The following is a 20,243-nucleotide window of genomic DNA, read 5'->3' on the forward strand; positions in this document are numbered from 1 at the left end:
ATGGTTGGTACGGTCGTGGCTAATTTCGGATGGATTGAACTCAACCGTCAATCACCACTGACGTTGAATTCGCGTATGCTAATGTATGACTTATATGAGTAGTCTGCAAATCTCTAGTGAGTTTCTATAGACTTTACAGAACTATAATCGACAATCTCAAGAACATTTTGAGAAGTGAAATAAGGAGCCCGTGCAGAAGCCAGTGTGAGAGAATGTTCCACAGCGAAGGCGATCATTGGTTGAGGCTATGTCGACAGCCAATCATATTCTTCATACTGGCTTGTTTTAATGGGGAATTTTATTGTAGCCTACATAGTACGCTTTAAGCTTCGTCCATCTCAACAATCAGACCAGTACGCCACAGTCGTCTAGGGGTCAGGACACTAGTTTGTGGAGTTTACAACACCGCGAACCACTGGAAACCGAGGTTCGAGTCCTCGCTGCGGCACTGTCTTTTTTTCCATGCTGTAACAAATTTCACCTTCAGTGAGAGGTTGTACAGCACCTTTGTTTAGCCACAGTCGTCTAGGGGTCAGGACACTAGTTTGTGGAGGACATTTCTTGCGCAAACCACTGGAAACCGAGGTTCGAGTCCTCGCTGCGGCATTCTTTTTGCATGTTTGTGCAGTCTTATTTTTGTTTTTTTGTTGCATTTTTGTATTCTGTTGCTCAGATTGTTCTGCGATGCGAGCGTGCATTGTTGCAGCCTCATAGGGCGGACACGAAGAGGCACGCGGAGCAGGTTTTTTGACAGCATCCACTTCCTCACTGTGACGGGAACTGGCTGCCTTCAGCATTTCGAACGACTATCACCAGAAGCGAGCGGCCGTATCGCGGCATCCCCGGCCGTCTAATGTAGGGCTCCGTCATCCTATACGCTAACTGGGCATCCCTTGCCAGCTCCGTGCAGAAGCCACGCAAGTGTTGCGCCCGTCCGCGTAATCAAGTGGCACCGCTACGCAAAAGGTGTTCAGCCTACCGTAAGGCTGTCTCCAAGTACCACCAACGAACTCCACACATCTGCAAGCCATCTATATCAAGAAAGGTGTCTGCTAGTTTGTGCGAGCTCGAGGAAACCCGGCCCTTTCTCTTTCCATCTGCCCACCTGCTGAGTGCCGCTGCAGCCAATTGCTAGGAAATGGACAGCTTCTCAGTCGCCTCACTTACATCCGTCACATCCTCCATCTCACAGCGCGCCGTCTCGGGCGCTGGGGAGATTCGGAGCCTGCAGTGCGCCGCCGCCGGCCATGTCAGCGACAGCCAACCGCCGCTGAGCGATCTCGTGACCCTCGCCGACCTCCTCGAAAAGGCCAGCCGTGATGTCGAGAAGCTTGGGCAGGCACTCAGCGCCTCGTCTGCGGTCGCCGAGCGCTTGCAGAAGAAGCTTAAAGAAGCGCTGACTGCGAGCGAGACAACAATCGCGGGGCTGGTTAAGCAGCTTATGCGCCTGAATCCGAGCAGCCTCGCCAGCGTATACGTGAGCTACGTCCACAGACAACAGCGTGTGGTGCTGGCATACAGTGACCTTTTCCAATATTATACCCAGATCGTAGCGCTGTATGTGACTTCTCTTTTTCTTATTGCTGCTGCCTGGGATTGTGTGGTTGCTAATGATGACACGCATGAGCCAGACCAGATAGAGAGCATCAAGACAAGCGCCTAGATACCACAGACTGGCAACATCTTACAGAAGTAGCGACACAAGCTGCACAAAAAGCTACACAGTCGCCCAATACCATTATCACGATACGAGCGTCAGGGCCAGATGGCACGTCTCCCCTCGTTTACACAGCACCGGCCAGTTCGTCGCAGCGACCAGACGCCTATGCCGATGACGCAGAGCGCGGCGGCTTCGGCTCTTTTGTCTCTTCTCTTAAAGCCATGATGTCGTCGGTCCTGCCGAAGCCGGATCCGCTTGTCTGCGCGCTGTGCGAGGCGTGCGCCCGCGGTGACACCCGGCTTGTGAAAGGCCTCCTCGAGCAGGGCGCCAACATTGACGGCAAGAACGAGAACCGCGACACGCCGATGCACGTCGCCATCCAAGCCAACCAGGTTGCCGTCGCGGCCGTGCTGGTCGAAGGCGGCGCAGATCTCGAAGGCGCCCTCAGCTCGGCCAAGCTGCCGCCGCTGTTCCAGGCCGCTGCCGCGGGCCAGATGGGCATGGCGCAGATGTTCCTCGACCATGGCTGCGACCCGCTGCAGACGTCCCCATACAGCACGCCGTACTTTTACGACGTGGTCGAGGCGGGCAGCGTCGACGGCGCGCGTCTGCTCCTCGAGCACGGCTGCGACGTGGAATCGACAAACTCGTCTGGCCGGACAGCCATTGTCGCCGCCGTCCGCCGCGACAGCGTACCCATGGTCGAACTGCTCATCGCGCACGGCGCCAAAGCGCGCGGCGTCTGCGACTCGAGCGGCGGCTCGCTCCTCGGCTCCACCAAGAACATTGAAATGGTGCGCGTGCTTCTCGATGCCGGCGCCGACGCCGATTCGCGCGGCAGCAGCGGCTGCCACGTGCTGGTCGACGCCGTCACCGACCGTAACCTGCCCATCGCGTATCTGCTGCTGAGCCGGGGTGCGCGCGGCGACCGCAGCACCATGTCGGGCCAGCCGCTCGTCATCACGGCCATCCGCGACAAGCAGCTGCACGTCCGCGACAAGACGGAGCTTGTGCGGCGGCTGCTGCAGCGCGGCGCCAAGGCCACGTGCAAGGACAGCGGCACGCCCGCGCTGCGGTATGCGCTCGAGCAGCCCGGCGGCCTGCCGGACATTGTCGCCATGCTGCTGCAGCACGGTGCCGAAGCCAACCGGTGCACCATGAACAGCAAGACGGGCGAGACGGCGCTGCTGTACGCCGTGCGCACCGGCAAGGGCGTCGAGGCAGGTCACCTCCTCAAGCACGGCGCCAATCCCAACGAGGGGTGCGACGGGAAGCAGAGCGGCGGCAGTAAAGGCATGGTGATGCTGTCGCCGCTGGTGCAGGCTGTGGTCAGACGGGACGCGGACATGATTCGGCTGCTGCGTAGTTACGGTGCCAGGTTGGATGAGACGATGCTCGAGTTTGCCAAGGTGGTCGTGGAGCAGCCGCAGATTTACGAGTCGATTACGGCGCCGCCGGTGAATAGTGGTGCTTCCTCATCGGGAGGGCAGCAGAGTAGAGGAAGGGGGTTGTCGGTGCAGGTTGAAATTAGCATGGGCAGAAATGCGCCGCGGGCAGCGAGCCCGCCGCCAGCGTACGAAGCGGTGTCGACGCTCGCGGGACAGTAAGCTACTTGGATTCTCATAGGGAGCGGTGTACTATGTATAGTATCTTGTAATGAAGTGATAGACGACTTTATGACAAGTTTTCGAGCAGAATGTTTCCTACTTCTGCCGTAATCTTACCCTAGCTTATAACAATTGAATAAATCTAAAAAAAACGAGGACATGATTTCCCCATCCAGAAAACGCAATAAGGCTGGCCACGCGCCATTCAAGACAATCCCTCTAGTGTGGGATGCACCATCGCTGCAAGGCACGATCTTGACGGAACCTTGATTTTCAAGCTTACACCTGGCCGAGGCAGCTTAGAAGATGCTTCCGCTTAGAGATAGTCTGCACTTACCTTGAAGCAACTCTTTATTCCATTTAGAGACACTAGAAGAACTCTACAACGCCGCGATCTACAAGGAGTGAATAGCTATCTAGTGCATCCTTTAGAGACAAGAAGCCCACCAGCGAAACCGCTCAGGGGCAATATTTGCCTCATCTATGCCAACTATACCATCCTCTTTAATAAAGCCTTAGTCTTTATCCTATAATACTAGATTGACAGTATCACATATATTAAAATTATCAGTCCTAACTAAGTCCATTAAAGCTAAGCCGCCATTACTCAAGTTAAGTGTATCGCCTCTATCCGCCCGGCTATCTATGCTAGGGTCGCCTAGGATGCCATCTAAGCCTGCCTGCGTCTCCTTTCTGTCGCCTCGCCTATATATGCTCGACGTCCTCCGCTGCGAGGCAGTGCGCCGCATCATACGAACATAGCCCTTAGCGGCCCTCTCTTCCTGTACTATAGATGTTCGTGGGCTTCCCAAGTAATCTCACCCGAGGAAAAGCGCATGCTCGTAGTCGGCAGAAGTGGCATTCAGCGACACTCAAGAAGACTTGGCGTCGAATTGGAGATTTTCGGCCATGATGTAGGAGTGGAATAGCTAAAATGAAGCCTTATCCGTATAACGTGTGTCCCAATAGTAAGCAACTGCGTCTTGTAACATGCTGAGCTTTGACGGGATTTTTGCATATTTAGCCCTAAGCGAAATAAAAGTGTAGTTGAAGAAGGGAAAGTCTTCATCAGAAATATGATAGCCCTCTTTGCCAAATATGGCCTCTGCAATCAATGTGCCTTGCTGTTCAACGATTTTCTCCGCCTCTGCTTGGTTGGCTGGATCCCAAATTTCGTATCGAGCAATCTTTAATGCTAGTTCTAGGGCTTCCCGTCTGCCCGATCGGAGATTGCTGTGGCGTTCCGTAGTATGCGGCATAAGGATAGAGATGAAAACGTCGAAGAGATATTGATGAAGCGGTTGTAGAGACTGTTGCACATGAGATGTCTTTGTCAGACGTCGTCGCACCTTTTTAGTTTCAATCAGCCAAAAGAAGTTCAACAGTAGACATTACTGATGGCCAACTTAGTAGCCTTCAATTCAGCAAAGTCGGACCATCTCGCTCTAGTAGTCTCTCCGCTGCACGTAACGTTGATAGACCAAACTGGAGCCCCACCAACTACTACCTGCAGTTGGAAAGTAATCTGGATGGCACGGCCGAGGGATCTTGTCGACATCGATAAGATATACAACCGAGCACATTCTTGTGAAGTACACACGGCCCATTAGTTGTAGAGAAGAATGACCTACCAATAATAGTTGCTGGTCGTAGTATAACAAAAACTAGCTACGTTGATACTCATCTGCCGCTCTTAGTATGCGAAAATTCCTTCAAAGTTTATAATGTGGCATTACATATCTGCACTATATCACCGCAAGGGCTTACAAGCCATAGTCATGCTGCGTAATCATTTCACGACCAGTTTTTCCATAATTTCCAGCCTACAGATGCGTCACCTCAATAGAATATAGAGTAAATAATTTCCGTTTCAGTGTTGGACAATGCAAAATAACCAGCACCATTAGAGAAACGGCAAGCGAATGGTAGACTCCGGCTACAAGTCTAGATCATCTGCCCTCGTAAGGACATTCGACAGAAATCTTCGGATTAATCTATAGTATACCCCACACTGTCACGATCTGCATCTCGCAACGCCGGCGCCAGACCAGTATGACGATTCCGCTGGAGGAACCTGTCGCAAGCGGGCCGGAGCTGCAATGTATGGTCTGAGAACTGTCCGAGGTGGCAGACTCTGAGAGGCAAGCATGTGCAGATAATCTGGTTACGACGAAGCCGGCGGCCGTCTGGCGCCGAAGCAACAGCCCAGTCGCGGCTTCAAGGTGGATCCTCCGAGACAAACCTAGTTGAATTGTTGCGAACTGACGAACCCCGCTCACTAGAACGGCTTCAATTCACCGACAGAATGAAGCGTCCGTGGAATTGCATGCCATTGAAGAAAAGACGAACGAGTATCGTCAATTGATCATCGAGGCGACAATTGGGCTACGGATCCCTGTGTCGGAGAAATTGCGCAGATGATACGACAGCCAGTGCCTTGGCGCAAGTCAGACCGCGGTGCTTGTAGCAAACGTGCCCTCTGTCCCCCGCCAAGCACTAAGCACGGGGGCACTCGGGAACAGTAGCACTAATGATACCTTGTGCCCACCATAATTCCGGCGGATTGTCGCTGCTTAAATAGGGCATGCCAGGATCCTAATATGCGACAAGTCGTACAACGTCTTCCACGCAGACATTCAAGCAGCATGTTCATAATGCCAGCTGCGCTGCACTATCTCTTCACAGTTATTTCCTGGTTACCGAGGTCAATTCGCGAGACCATCATGCCCGACATGCTCATCCCTCCCATAGCAAACCATCCGCAAAAGGTACAACTTCGTCGAATAAGTCATGTATACTTTGAGCACCCGGACTTGACTGTGTTCAAAGCCTTTGCAAAAGACTTCGGCTTCATTGAGTCACAGAGTGACGCCGACAAGGTCTACTTTAGAGGATACGGCATAGATCCTTACGTCTACGTCGCGTCCAAAAGCGCAGACGGGCACCCCAGATTCCTAGGTGCCGCCTTCGTTGCCTCGTCCCGCGACGAATTTGACAAAGCAGCGGCGCTTCCCGGCGCGGAACTGAAGTCCCTTGAGGATGCTCCCGGCGGCGGCAGTATGGTTACGTTCAAACGCCCAGACTCCACATTTTTTCATGTTGTTCATGGGCAGACAGAACGGGAAACAGGCAAGGAAGAGCCAACAGCCACTCATGTATACCAGGGTGACTTTAACAAGCCCTTCAATAAACCACGGCAAGGTTTGTTTCGCGGTTGAAATGCTATTCTACCCGCTAGGCAGTACATGCTAATAAAGGACTTCAGGTCGGTTCCAAAGGTTCACCCCAGGACCAGCGCTTGTGCATAAATTAGGACACTTTGGCTACGTCGTGCCGGATTTTGACAACGAGCTTGCCTGGTACACGGAGAATTTTAATTTCGTGCCGTCGGATGTTTTATATCACTGGGACTTTTCAAACATGGACGTGTTGACTTTTATGCATCTAGATCTTGGTGAGGAGTTCTCTGATCACCACTGTTTCTTTATGCAGAGAGCGGAGCCGCATGTGAGAAAGACCTTTGTGCATCATACATCTTACGAAATTGCCGATTTCGACACGCAGCTTCTTGGGCACGACTGGCTTGCGAAAAAAGGCTGGAAGAGTGTTTGGGGTGTGGGCCGCCATGTCTTGGGTAGTCAGATTTTTGACTACTGGGCTGATCCAAGTGGGTTTAAAATCGAGCACTACGCGGACGGCGATCTGGTCAACGCGCATGTACCAACGAAACGAGATGTTGTTGGCCCTTTCTCTGTTTGGGGACCGGAAGTCCCAAAGGACTTTGCGGGCAAGGGTGTTTAGTTAATATGTACTCTATGGTGCGAGAGTAATTTTGTGGTCGTTGCAAGCATGGTGGCTTAAATATACACATAGGAATCTATTTGGCAACCACTTCGGCAATCTAATGTTGCGCGGCCTTTGAGTCAAAGTCCCAACCTTGGCCAAACAAACTTGGGTACATTGCATAGCCTTTTCGTTTCAACTGTAGCAACCAAGTGACCTTCCGAAGATTTAAGCCATGCCTCGCCGACAGAACCCGCCTGGCTGAACTACTCTCGGCTGAGGGCACGATGTAGGGCAGCTTCTACCGTTGTCTATGTGCTTCTGTATAGCTGGGTTATCCCTGTATGGCAAAGTATATTCGCTACTAGAGGACCGCTCACTAACCACCACCGACTGTGACAGTTAAGCTAGCCTATCGGAGCATCACTACTGGCGGCAGTCAGATTCAGGCCTAGTCGATTCAGTGACGTCGTTGGATCAATGATTTGACCACTTGGACTTCCTTCGCCGACAGACAATGGCTAAATTGAGCAGAGGATTGCTCTGCCTTGTCAAATTCCTGCAGCATCAATCGCCGGGGCAATTCCAGGTAAATGCGCGGCGTTTCGGCGCAGTGACTCTAGCGTCGGTAAAACCATCGGAACTATTTGGTGTGATGCACAACCCAACTCCTCTCCAAACAAAGCCGTAAGTAATGAACCGGCTTTCTTAGGTCACTTGCCCAGGCTATTAATAAAGGACCAATTGACACAACGGAGGCACTCGAACTTCCCTCCCAGTATCAAACACTCGCAGATGGAATCAACCCAAGTCATCATTGTTGGCGCTGGCCCTTCTGGGCTGGTATTGGCCCTCACACTGGCACAATACCACGTTCGTGTATGTAGACACGGTGACCCCTGCTCTAAAGCTGATCTCACTTTTGATTTATCTAATAAAACATCTAGTCAGTGATTCTAGAAAAACAGCTGTGCATTACTACAGATCCCCGAGGGGTCTACCTCACTGGCGATGCAGTTAGAATTCTGTATGCTTTGGGATTAGGCAACAAGTTGGAAGAAATTGGACATGGTATGCCAAGAACACCATTTCTACCATTCTTTTGCATGATCGACTGATGGAACTCATTGCACACCGCAGAGTCAAAGAAGGTATGCTTTCATGAGTCCTCCTTCGCCCGACCACCATATTTTCAGATAAACGTCGGCACCGACAACATACTCGGGCAAGCTGTTCCAGAGGGCCTTTTGCAAATCCAACCAGTTCTCGGTAAAACTCAATGTGCAGCTCTGCGCAGCGTTATGCTGCTTCGTAATCGTGCCTGAAGCTAATCGAGTCGCAGAACGAGTGCTACGGGATGCAGTGGTCCAGTCCCCTTGGTGTTCGCTCAGGACAGGATGTACTGTGGTTGGGAGGCCAACGGAAGAGCCCCCATCCGTAGAGTACCGAGACGATAACTGTCGGACTGGCGTTATTCGCGGACAGTGGCTTGTCGGCGCCGATGGCAAGACCGGCATTGTGAGAAAGTCTTTCCTGGAGCCCTGTGCCGGAATCAGACAGGAAGAAGGATGTTACCGTTATAATGGAACATGGGTTGCGGCGAACCTCAAAATTTCACTGCCTACCCCAGAGACTCATCCCGAGTTGTCGCTTTGGGAGCTTGGATATACACCACAGCAAGTATATGACCTGTTCTGGCCTGAGGGATGGCATTTTTGCAGCCCACCCGGTAAACCCACTGCATCTGGAAGATTCGGTCCGCATAGCGAGAGGCTTTGGCGTCACGAATTTCGGCAGGCATCTGCGCACGAAACCAGAGATGTTCAACAACTTCTGTGGGAACACCTCTCGCCCATGATCACTCGGGAATGCGACGAGGATGGACGCAAGTTTCAGTCATCTGTACAATTTCCACGAGATTGTATAACAGTTCTTCGCTGTGAGCCATTCCGCTTCACGCACAAAGTCGTGAACAGATGGTACGATAAGCGGACAATTCTCATTGGTGATGCCGCGCATGTGTTTCCTCCCTTCGCAGGTCAAGGCATAGCCAGCGGCCTGCGAGATGCTCATCAACTGGGGTGGCGACTGTTTCTCCTCACAGACCGCGAGACTGGTGGCCCCAAGCTGATAGCCGGTGTCAATGCGTTGCTAGACTCTTGGGCGTCGGAGAGGCAATACAGCGTTCAGGATGCTGCATTCTTTTCTATGCTCATGGGGCGACTGTGCAACGACAGGCTCTCGGTATGGGTTTATCTTCTTCTAAATCTTTTCATGCTGCTTGAGCGCAGGAGACTACTGCCTCGAGCAGTCAATCCCCAAGCTCATCAGGAGCGCAAAGGTTTCACTAGAGCGTCTGGTGGTTTCTTCATGAAGGGCAAGAATGGAGGGAGCCGTCTTGCCCAAATCCCCCTACGAGGAGACACTAAGAGCTCAGTTCTGCTTTCAGACACGATTCTACGCGAGTCGCGCAGCACGTTTACGCTTCTTGTCATTCAAAACGTCTCTGATGGGGAAGGGCCATACAAAGAGGCGATAAACGCCATCCAAGGTGCAGAGGTCTGGGAAGATATTTTGTCTCTACAGTCTATTCGCGTTTATTATGTGGATGCGGCAAGCTCAGGCCCTTTGCCTCAAAATGAGGCCACGCGCCACACATACTCGCCATGGACGGAAGAGAGCGTAGGGGGGGAGAATCATCGCATATACCTGGATCGCATTGGCTCTTCTACAAAGTTTGTCATAATACGCCCTGACTTTTTTCTCTTTGCCGGCGCTCAAGATAGATTGGAACTGGACTTATGTTTGGCAGCCTTGAAGCGACAGCTGAGTTAAAGAACCCCTTTGAAGTTGCTAGACTTCTTGATAATTCTATATGCAAGACTTTTGTATGAAAGAAATTAACAGAATCTAATTCCTGATTGGTGCTTTCCTACTGTTTTGTGGACAGCTTGTAATGGACACCGTAGATAGCCTTTCCTCCAGCACTTTGAGTTAGATGCCTGCGTTATCATTATACAAAGCGTTATCTAGCTATATAGGATTTATTAAAGTAGAAGGATCGAGCCTATCTATTTGCATAACTAAAACCTACTACATAACGTCTTCAAATGCCTCTCCCTAGCCACAACCAACTACAACATAACGCGTTCTGAGAAGCTGTTGTCACATTGAAAATATTATAGAAAAGCAGCATTTGGATTCTTTAATTATCTCTCTTTGCAATGAATGGTCTAGATAGACTGACTTCACCTCTCCAAACCGCCATACAATAAATCGTTCCAGACCCTCCCAGTATGCAACCACACAAGAGCATTTCGAACACCGCTAAATGTTTCTCATTTTGGTTGCCCAGTATTTCTGCCCAACTCAGGTTAGCGAAAGTGTGCCAATCACTCACTAGTGCTCGGCTGGCGAGATTTGAGTACTCACAGTTTCTACTCCTGCGCCAACGGGTGGAATATACGATGCTAGCCATGTCCGGTTTACCAGGTCAATGTCAAACCGGGCTTCGTCATCTGGCAGATGACTATTAAAGACGATATCTTTGGGTAGGTGAGGATATTTGATAGCCGGTCTGCCAATGCCTACAAGATCACAAGCTCCACTTTCCAATGCAGCCTGGATGCCAGGTCGGCTGCGAAATCCGCCCGTCAGAATAATTACCAAGTCGGGAAATTCTGCGCGAATTCGCTTGCTTGCTTCTATAAAGAAGCCCTCACGAGCCTGAGTGCGTGCTGTCTTCATGGGTCGCCCTGCCAGGGACTGGTCGTTGCTCATCATCTGTACCGGTTGCGGTCAGTGTCGGGGCTAGAAATAAGTCACCGGGCTTGAATTGACACGCTCTAGAAAACAAGCCTGAGAGCACAGCGCAATTGACGAGCAATGCGAACTAATGTGCACTTACTTGTGGGTTTTCAAAGGATCCGCCACTAAGGTTCAGGTAGTCAACTTGCTCCTTCTGGAGAACTCGCACCTGTTCCAACATATCGACGGCAGCATCGCTCTCCATATAATCCGCCGCGTTCATCTTCACGCCAACACAGAATGATCTGGGAACAAGATCTCTGACGGCGCGGATGATTCGCAAAGTCAGCTCCACACGTTGGGTTGCTGAGCCACCGAACACATCCTGGCGGGTATTACTTGCCTGTGAGGCAAATTGGGAGAGCAGAAAGCCATCTGCGCCGGCTCATTAGCAATCTTCAATCGAATCCATTATCGTGTCAGATCGATCACAGAGAATTTGCTTACGTCCCATGTGGATCTCGACACCCTGCAGCCCAGCCAATGATGCCAGCCTTGCCGCATTGGCAAATTGGGAAATGACCGCTTCAATGTCTTGTTGGGTCATTTCTTTCGGTGTACCAAATACCACAGCACCAGCTAGGCCAGCAAGGCAACTATTTCCGAGATTCATTGCAATAGCGCTAGGGGCAAGTGTTTTGGAGAAGAGTCGCCTATTCCCAGCTCCAATCGGCGACTGTCGACCAGGATGGTTTCTAGAGCGAAAGAATAAAAGTTAGCAATCACGACTTAGTTGCGGCCCCGGGGGGAAAAAGGCTGCAACTTGGACTCGCTTCTGTCGTTGCAAGGCTTTACCCACAGTTGAGCAATGACACAGCAGTCGTAAGTCTGAGCTGCTTCCCCCCAGACTCCCCAGTTTCGGATTATGCTCGTTTCGGCTCCAGAGACAGCAACATCCCTCATGGATCCGAGATGATTAACATCGACCATAATGTTCCCTATCCGTAGCCCGGACGAAACTTAGCCTTCACAGACAATACTGGAGCCGTATATTGGCAGCGTTGTGATGAGCCTCGATCTTACCGGTGATTAGCATTGCCCAGCCTCCTGAAGCCCACTTGCTGTACATTTTCGAGTGCTGCTGAGTTGGTTGAAAGTTAATCGCCATACTTTCAGACATAGCGGTCTTGACGAGGCGATTTTTCAGCATTAAACCGCACGGAAGCTTTAGCGGCGTACTAGCGTGACAGTTCTTCAAAGTCATGGTGAGCTGCTGAGGCTGCGTTAGCCTTGGCCGTTTTACCAGTAGCAAAGAGAAGCAGAGAATATTGCGTTGGAGAAAGCAAAATGTCAGCGACATGGAAATCATCTCTCCAGATGGTCCCGCTTTCGGTTGCCTGTAGCTCGACTGAGTAGCCCAAAGGAGAAACGCAGAGTAGGCTAGCAGTTCCATCGGAGCATCTCCATCGGAGTATCTCCGACAAAATGATATGCCGAAGAGTTAAACTACGGGATGTCTCACTGAAGCTGTCCCGTGCGCTGAGCTATTCCAGTTCCGCGGAATTCAACATTGTATGGACATGAACGGAGCAATGCTGTTGAGGAATCCATGTGTTTTAGTCATCTGCTTCCGGGGCACACAAATCCAAGTCATTGCTACAGATAGCCATGCTTAGGCCACTTTTCGGACAAAGCTCTGTAGAATAAATAGCCCCTAGTACTTGAACGCTAAGGAGACCACTATCTGCGAGACTACGATTCATTATCTTCAGTTCCTCATTATTTTGTGAAACATTCCATGATGCTGCAAATCTGCCCGGAAGGATGGCTAATCTGGCTTGCGACCGGTCTTCTATGCGCGAGTATTGTACACGTTGCTCACCAAGCATACTTCTCTGACCTACGGAAAATTCCTGGCCCTCGGCTAGCGAAGTTTTCGACCCTGTACCGCATCCTCATGGTGCGTCAAGGACATGCACCGATGGAATACAGGAGACTGCACAGTCAGTACGGCCACATCGTGCGTACCGGACCAAAGCATGTGTCGGTCTCGGATCCTGACATGATTCCTGTCATTTATGGAATAGGATCTAAATTCAAGAAGGTAGCAAAGACACTTTTTTTTAGCACTCTCAGTGATGCTGATCACACGCCCAGACCCCATTTTATATGACTATGGCCCCAATCTATGAAGGCTCTCGAATGGACAGCCTCTTCACGGAACGAGACCCGCAAACGCACAAAGCTTTGAAGACACAGGTCGCGCAGGTGTTCTCCATGACGAACATGCGCAATTTTGAGACTTACGCAGACGAGTGTACCAAAATCTTCATGGATTCTATGCTGGATCCGGACGGCCAAGTCATCGACTTCGCTCAATGGCTACAGTGGTATGCGTTCGACGTCATAGGTAGTATTACTTTCCAACGTCGATTTGGATTTCTAGAAGAGAGACGAGATGTTGATTCGATGATTCAGAAGATCAATAATGGGTTGGAATACGTGAAGGTGATCGGTCAGTCGGAGTGGCTCGTTGCACTTTTCGACGTCTTGTCAACCCTCCAATGGATCAAATCCATGCACTTATGGCCAGATACTATGGAGAGGTTTCTTGAGGTGCGCATAAAATGTCGACCAGAATGCCTAACCAAGAGCTAATAAGGATGCCAATAGATCACAGAGAGCGAACTGGTACAATATGACTGTGAAAGCAAGGACCCCACGAGGACAGATTTTCTGTCGCAATTACGAGCAAAACAACTAAACTCCGGGAAAATATCGAGCCGAGATATGATGAATCATCTATCCAATAACCTGTATGTTATTCAAGTCAATGTTTCAATTCAAGTTCCATCATACTGATTCATCTAGTCTTGCAGGAAGCGACACCACTGGCATATCTCTGCGCGCTGTGTTCTACTACGTTATCAGGGATAGTCGCGTGTCGACAAAGCTGGTCAGTGAAATCGACACCGCTGACGCCAAAGGCAAGCTCTCCGAGTTTGTGACCTACAACGAGTCCTTGGAGCTGCCATACCTGTAAGGGTAACCACCATAACTAAACTGTTGAGCATTGTCTAATAGAGCCCACAGGCAAGCGGTCTTGAAAGAAGCCATGCGGATGCACCCTGCCGTTGGATTTCCATTGGAGCGTTACACCCCTGCCGAAGGCGCGGAGATATGTGGATACTCACTACCTCCTGGGATCAACGTGAGCATCTCAGCTCCCGTAATCCACTTGAATAAAGAGGTTTTCGGTGAGGACGCGGAGCATTTTCGGCCTGAGAGATGGATCGAAGCAAATCAAGAGCAGTTGAAGACCATGAACCGCAGTTTCCTTGCTGTAAGTACAGAACCACTCGAATAGTTCCTCCTGGAAGCTAATATTACCGGATTAGTTTGGTCATGGAACTAGAACTTGCATCGGCAAAAATATTTCCCTGATGGAGATGGGTAAGTTCGTACCGCAGATCTTCCGTCACTTCCAAATTGAATGGAAGGCTCCAAGCCCCGAGTGGAACCTTCACGCAGCTTGGTTTTGGAAACAATCTGATATGCTTGTCAGCTTGACAAGCCGGGTGCGGAAGCAGGATGAAATTGAAATCCTATCATGACGGAGTTCAGATCATACAGAAAAGACTATACAGATGCTAGCACGTGGTGGATAACTTATGAAAGACAATCGAGTCCTGGATTTCGACTACTCAGTCAAGATGAGGGCAGTCAGGTCGCGCGGGGGGCAGTCCTCGCTCAATAGTCGTGGCGGTGCGGTCAGCGTGCAGGTCAAGTTTCGTGACAGGTCCATTTAGGACCTCCCTTTCTATCTCGTTGACTAGTTCTCCTTGTATGCAGATTGTTTAATAATAACAAATAAATCTCTTCGAAACTTGAAAGAGAGGTCTGGAGGACCTCTTCTAAAATGCCATCCACGTACCAACCACGCCAACACTTCGGCAATTACACCTGTGTTATTGTTATCTTCCTACAAGTTGCCAATTGTTCATACGGCGCAGCACAAGCTCAACAACATGTAACCAGGCGCTTTTTGGCATCACAATACTAGTAGCAGGTTGATAATGCTTCTGGATTCATCTAGCTACAGACAGCGTACGCGTAAGTTGATGTTGCGGTTTCCTCGCGTGACATCTGTTTTGACCACTGATTAAAGCGATTCGCGAGCTCTAGCGCGGTCGCCTAAGATACAGTGGAAGCAACAACTAGTATCAATCATAATCAGCGCTAATTGGTGACTGGCGGATCGTTGGGATGTCCCAGTTGAGCCTGCATCGAAGAAAGAAACCCCAACCATCGAGGATGCGATGGAGCGGCAAATTGAGCAGCAAGTAACTGTATATGCTGATGTCCCAGTGCTCCATGCACAGATTCTTTGATACTGTGAAATGAGACTGCATCCAGTTAGGGGGAACTTGCGGGGCTTCGAAGGTACGGATTTAGCACTCACGGATCAGTAACCTAGGTAACATCCAGATATTGGCGAATTGTTCAAGCTGCAGAAGCAAAACAGTCTCAAGATGGTCAAGTTCATTTTGAGATACATTTCTTGGCAGTGACGACTTTTTGTGGAAGTGTACAAATACCACGGCTGTAAAGAAGATGTAGGAAATTGCGGGATCAACACAAAGGCAAAATGTGTTGTCCCATTGCTCTGCTATCAGAGCAACATCTTGGGCAGATTCCAAGACTTGCTGCCACTTGAGAGGCCATTCGTCTCCAATGTCACGGCTTCCGCAATGAAAAATAGCTATTATAAGCCTTGCCATGTGAAGATGAAGTATGGTGACAAGCCTAGAGTGGTGATCAAGCTTGCTCTCACCCGCAAGCGCATTTCGCATGGGATTCAGATAATTGGCTGGAAGTGTAAGCCGAAGTGCATTGAGCTGCCGTTCGATACTTGCCGACTTCTCAATGTTGACATTATCAGTCTGACGTCGAGATCCAAACCGTTGTTGAAACCCGCGTTTCACACTCCGCATGGTAGCAATAGTGACAAGATGCAAATTGAAAAGCTTGGTAGAGTCTGAAACTTCAGCAACAGGAGAGACTAATTGCCGCAGCTTGTCCAACTCCGAGTGCAGGTAGAGACACCTTGCATGCTGTGGATTTCGCAGAAGCTCAGTTGCTGCGAGATCCTCATGGATCATGTACGGCGTACCTGCGGCGAAGTTTGCGTACGAGTCGAGGCGGTATATGCACCACCACAGCATGCGCCAGTCATTTTGGTCTTCATCTCGCAACGCGAACCCATCCCAATTGTGACCAGTTTTCTGTTGGCTGACTGCTGGGCGATCAGGGTCATCAAGTCGATCAAGGCCCATCCAATAGGCTGCTCTAACAAGCTTTCCTACTTTTTCCCATGCTTGATGACCAGGAAACTGATGAAACTCATAAAACGATATGAGACAAACTTTGCGCATCTGATCCAAAGAAAGGAGCCCGAGACATTCCTCATAAATGCTAGTTGAGCTTAGAAGGAGTTGAATATGAGCGTCAAGCTCCGTATCACCAACTGAGGCAAGACGAAACTTCGTCAGCTTCGCCATCAGAATGCATATAGTTAGCAAAAGATCTTGACTGCACAAAGGCAGCGCGAGCGTCATTGGCTGAGAGAAGATCGGGAGTGCATGGTGAAGCGTTTCCATGTACTTGTCTAGCCTATCTCCGGTTGTAGATCATTAGCAAGTAGCTCTTCTCAAGTAAAGAATGGCGTTAATGTTGCGTACAAGAATGTCTGCTCTTGAGGGGCTATATATGGAGGCCCAGCATTCGACGTCTGTTTTTGTATGTTTTGCGGCGCTTCAGCAAGCAAACTAGGTCTCAGATGGGATGGGGAAATCGCCGTGCGTATTGCAATGCCAGTTGGCGAGATTGCAGGATAGTTCGCGACTGAGCTGGTAGCAAGACACTCGTCAACTTGTTCGCCGTCCCGTTCAGCAACTGGTTTATTCACGCGTTAGTTGACTGTCGCACTCTTTAATATTAGAAGCAATGGATGGGTAAGCATCACCAGAGGTCACGGGCTTATCCGCAACGAGCGCATTCCTTGGAGTTGCGACTTGTTTCTTAGTGCCACGACGAGGTCCTGGTTTCCGGCGTTTCAATGAATAGACGCAGACAATTCCACGATCGGAGCAACGGGAGCAACTCGGAATCTCCAATGTGCCTACCGCTCGGAGGAGAATAAATTAGCATCGAAAGTCAGCCCAGATGATAGCCGTGGTCAGAATGATAATGAAATCGCGCCGATTCTGAGTTTTGTATTTGCCGGGCTGGTTACGCACACTTCACTTTCTGCCTGGAGCTAGTCAGTTCATACGTGCGATGTGCGATGACTAGATCGAAACAAAGACGCACCGAATGCAATTGTCGCAAACCCGGGAGCTCTTCTCAGCATACCGTATACCGCGATCACTTATGAGCTGTGCGGAGAGATCCATATTACGGGCGAAGAGCGGAACGTTGAATAAACAATCCGTGGAGCATAGACAAGCGTGGGTACACGTATATAGGTTGGAAGCAGATTTGAGTAGAACCCTGAAAAGTTTGTCCGGAGAACCCACGGCAACATGCCCCCCCAGTCCATCCGACGGTTCCACCACCACTGTAGCATGCTGCGTGGAGGTTCTTCCGACACTAGTCGATCCTCCGATTTACCACAATTACCCCCGGGCAATACTTCGCATCGACTCTGGCCGAGACTCTTACGACCGTGCGAATGGCAGGCTGACTAATTATCTTTACCAGCACTTAAAACGCCAGGTGATTCTCAGAGATATGTAAAGCCCTCCGACGAAGATCTATGCAAACATACATTTTACTAAAAAAGACCAGAATGACCGCGTTCCACCATTTGATTCGATTCGAAGCTGCCGAAGAGGAAGGCATTTTTTTCGCCGATTTGGGCCCTGGCGCGGATGGGCCGCCTCGTATAGGAGAATCTATTGCTGCGTATAGTACAATTGGCGACTTGTTAGACAAACGAGACTCAAAGACAGCGGTCATTCAACGGGTGGGTGGCAGCAGCTCCGAGCGTGTCCACTAAGCTCAAATCTAATCCCACTTTGCAGCTTCTCGCACCACTTCCTCGCGACGATATCCCTATATATTGTGTAGGACTCAACTACTACAGCCATGCAAAGGAAGCTAGAGTACGAGATTTTCTCAGAACTGATTGGAAACTGTGCTAACAATGGCGCTGGGAAAGCTCACAATCCCGTCGTATCCTCCGCTTTGGACAAAACCGACAGCAGCGCTTGCTCAACCTAACGAAGACATACAAGTCAATGATTTTTGTGCTCAAAGCTTGTTGGATTACGAGGTGTGTTGATAGCGAGGAAAGGGCAACAATTTTTACCCGTACATGCTAATGGTATCCATGGACCACAGGGAGAACTGGTGGTTGTCACTTCGAAAGAGTGCAAGGATATTACAGAGAATGAGGCCAAGGATTACATCCTAGGTTACACCGTCGGAAATGACATATCTTGCCGAAAATTCCAGCGTCAGAGTAACTCGGGTGGCCAGTTCTTCTACGCCAAGGCATTCGACAAGTTTGCGCCTATTGGTCCAACACTGATCAGCCCGGAAGCTTTTGCAGCCTTGCCTTCGGCCCAGGTCGTTACCAAGGTAAATGGACAGATTCGTCAAACAGCAGACTTGAAGAACGACATGATTTTCTCGCCAGCAAAAATTCTCAGCCACATGAGCCAAGGTACGCTTTGAGATCTCACAGTTTTGGCCATTTGGATAAAAAGCCGTAACTGATTTCCCTTTTAGGTACAACTATCCCCGCAGGAACGGCCATTATGACAGGTACTGCAGCAGGAGTCGGTGTCTTTCTTCAGCCTGCGGCATTTCTCAACCATGGTGACATCGTGGAAATCTCCATGGACAAGGTTGGCACTCTTCGGAATAAGTTTCACTTTCAGTATGCCAAACCGAAAGCAGAACCTTAACTTGTCATCTAACAGCTATAAGGATCTCGCGAACTACGCAAATAATCGTGTTCTTGCAGCATACTATAATAGGATTTATAACAATGTGGCTATCACTAGGATAACTTTATGTTTACGCTCTTTGTATTAGATAGCTTGAACATTAATTAAATGTATACATAAAAGCCGTTTCTGTTATTGTGTTATTGAATATAAAGTTACTTAGTTATTATAAAATACAGATTCCAATGTTGGGTATACTTCAGCCTCAGTACCCCTCGCCGCTGACAGCAACACCGTCCGGTCGCATTCCGTTGAACGGGCCGTCTTGAGAGCGTTCCAGGTCTTCAAATAGGTCGAAGAAACATCGACGCCGGCTTCCTCGGCCTGTTCCAGCACCCGCTTCAAATACGCGGAGCTGCTGCTCGCGCGCGCTGCCAGGTATATGGTCTCCGTCGGCGGATGCTTCAGCGCTCTGAACTCGCTCTTGTAGTTGCGCATGAGGGACGCCACGACGGCAGTCACGCGCATCGACGGTGCCGCCGTGTACAGGTCCGCCAGAGTGCTGCTGCTCGGCCTTTGCGGCCACCAGAGCAGCAGCGGCCGCGGCCTGCCCGGGCCCCAGCCTTTTCGAACTCAGAGCCGTCGTTCGGCACGATTCTGTGCGCTGAAACGGCTTTCTGTACCTCTCTACGCTGGTCCTCCGTGGCTCTCCTAGTAAGCTGCGTGTCTTGCTCCAGCTGCAGGGCCCAGAACCGCGCAAACATGGGATGGTGGAGGATGCCGCGCAGGACGCACAAGTATCCAGCGTGCGGCATGTACAGGAGCAGTCGTACCAGCCTAGCGTCGTCATACCAGCCTAGAGTACCGATCGATTTCGCCGTTGTATGCGGCCATGTAGATAAGAAGCGTTTTGTTGACGGTCGGCAAGTTTAGTGGCAACGGCGTGTACAAGAGCTCGAGTTCGTCGTGAGTGAGTCGCACATCTGGGCTTAGGTCGCTAATGTCCAGCTTGATGTAATCTGTTTCTATAATGCAAGGCAGGGGATTACTGCTATTCCGATAAATACACAGCGGGGCATTTGGGATATTGGTGCCGCCTACCGCCAGCAGCGTCTCTTGGTAACAATTTCAGCGACTCTTTGAGGTCTTGTTTGCCATACGATATGGGAGCAATCCTTATCATGTTATTCCGGAATATGGGCCCTAATCTCAATCACGGCCTAGAGCGTGATACTGCTTCGGGTGCCGCCGGCTTATTCATGGCTCGCTCATGGTCCCGGTATACGTACAGCTGCAATGAGCAACAGTGGGCTGAAGTGCAAAGAGACAAATACAAAATGCATGGTTGCTTTTGCGGTGCTTGTCAGTATTAAATAAATACAGCCCGACTGTTGGCGCAAACTGCGACGGCATGCTGCTGGGACGACCATGCTGCGTGAAACTCGCCTCCGAGCCTACGATTACGACCACAGCTACACCTACAAAGCCAAC

The 20,243-nt window shown here is 50.3% G+C and overlaps 8 protein-coding genes across 8 annotated transcripts; 5 read left to right on the plus strand and 3 right to left on the minus strand.

Moving 5' to 3' along the window:
• Positions 1–1,138: 1,138 nt before the first annotated feature.
• LMH87_010494 (uncharacterized protein) lies at positions 1,139–3,267 on the plus strand (the record flags this gene model as incomplete). Its single annotated transcript, XM_056197662.1, has 2 exons — positions 1,139–1,557; positions 1,632–3,267. 2 exons carry the CDS (start codon positions 1,139–1,141, stop codon positions 3,265–3,267), a joined length of 2,055 nt encoding a protein of 684 aa, XP_056054688.1.
• Positions 3,268–5,912: 2,645 nt separating this feature from the next.
• LMH87_010495 (uncharacterized protein) lies at positions 5,913–7,068 on the plus strand (the record flags this gene model as incomplete). Its single annotated transcript, XM_056197663.1, has 2 exons — positions 5,913–6,468; positions 6,533–7,068. 2 exons carry the CDS (start codon positions 5,913–5,915, stop codon positions 7,066–7,068), a joined length of 1,092 nt encoding a protein of 363 aa, XP_056054689.1.
• Positions 7,069–7,845: 777 nt separating this feature from the next.
• Positions 7,846–9,885, plus strand: LMH87_010496 (uncharacterized protein; the record flags this gene model as incomplete). The annotated part of the gene is made up of 3 exons (XM_056197664.1): positions 7,846–7,929; positions 8,247–8,319; positions 8,393–9,885. The coding sequence occupies 3 exons, from the start codon at positions 7,846–7,848 to the stop codon at positions 9,883–9,885; spliced, it is 1,650 nt and encodes a 549-aa protein (XP_056054690.1).
• A 492-nt stretch (positions 9,886–10,377) lies between these two features.
• Positions 10,378–12,061, minus strand: LMH87_010497 (uncharacterized protein; the record flags this gene model as incomplete). Its single annotated transcript, XM_056197665.1, has 6 exons — positions 10,378–10,410; positions 10,483–10,833; positions 10,958–11,232; positions 11,305–11,552; positions 11,657–11,795; positions 11,881–12,061. 6 exons carry the CDS (start codon positions 12,059–12,061, stop codon positions 10,378–10,380), a joined length of 1,227 nt encoding a protein of 408 aa, XP_056054691.1.
• Positions 12,062–12,754: 693 nt separating this feature from the next.
• Positions 12,755–14,411, plus strand: LMH87_010498 (uncharacterized protein; the record flags this gene model as incomplete). Its single annotated transcript, XM_056197666.1, has 6 exons — positions 12,755–12,901; positions 12,955–13,413; positions 13,471–13,613; positions 13,669–13,836; positions 13,891–14,140; positions 14,196–14,411. The coding sequence occupies 6 exons, from the start codon at positions 12,755–12,757 to the stop codon at positions 14,409–14,411; spliced, it is 1,383 nt and encodes a 460-aa protein (XP_056054692.1).
• A 625-nt stretch (positions 14,412–15,036) lies between these two features.
• LMH87_010499 (uncharacterized protein) lies at positions 15,037–17,252 on the minus strand (the record flags this gene model as incomplete). The annotated part of the gene is made up of 6 exons (XM_056197667.1): positions 15,037–15,203; positions 15,260–16,470; positions 16,539–16,752; positions 16,823–16,978; positions 17,097–17,110; positions 17,170–17,252. The coding sequence occupies 6 exons, from the start codon at positions 17,250–17,252 to the stop codon at positions 15,037–15,039; spliced, it is 1,845 nt and encodes a 614-aa protein (XP_056054693.1).
• Positions 17,253–17,381: 129 nt separating this feature from the next.
• On the plus strand, positions 17,382–18,874 carry LMH87_010500 (uncharacterized protein; the record flags this gene model as incomplete). Its single annotated transcript, XM_056197668.1, has 8 exons — positions 17,382–17,404; positions 17,538–17,591; positions 17,647–17,824; positions 17,883–17,963; positions 18,020–18,133; positions 18,202–18,526; positions 18,592–18,742; positions 18,793–18,874. 8 exons carry the CDS (start codon positions 17,382–17,384, stop codon positions 18,872–18,874), a joined length of 1,008 nt encoding a protein of 335 aa, XP_056054694.1.
• A 143-nt stretch (positions 18,875–19,017) lies between these two features.
• On the minus strand, positions 19,018–19,567 carry LMH87_010501 (uncharacterized protein; the record flags this gene model as incomplete). The annotated part of the gene is made up of 2 exons (XM_056197669.1): positions 19,018–19,359; positions 19,436–19,567. The coding sequence occupies 2 exons, from the start codon at positions 19,565–19,567 to the stop codon at positions 19,018–19,020; spliced, it is 474 nt and encodes a 157-aa protein (XP_056054695.1).
• Between the last annotated feature and the right edge of the window lie 676 nt (positions 19,568–20,243).

Source organism: Akanthomyces muscarius, chromosome 5, assembly GCF_028009165.1.
Source record: "Akanthomyces muscarius strain Ve6 chromosome 5, whole genome shotgun sequence".
Classification (NCBI taxonomy): domain Eukaryota; kingdom Fungi; phylum Ascomycota; class Sordariomycetes; order Hypocreales; family Cordycipitaceae; genus Akanthomyces; species Akanthomyces muscarius.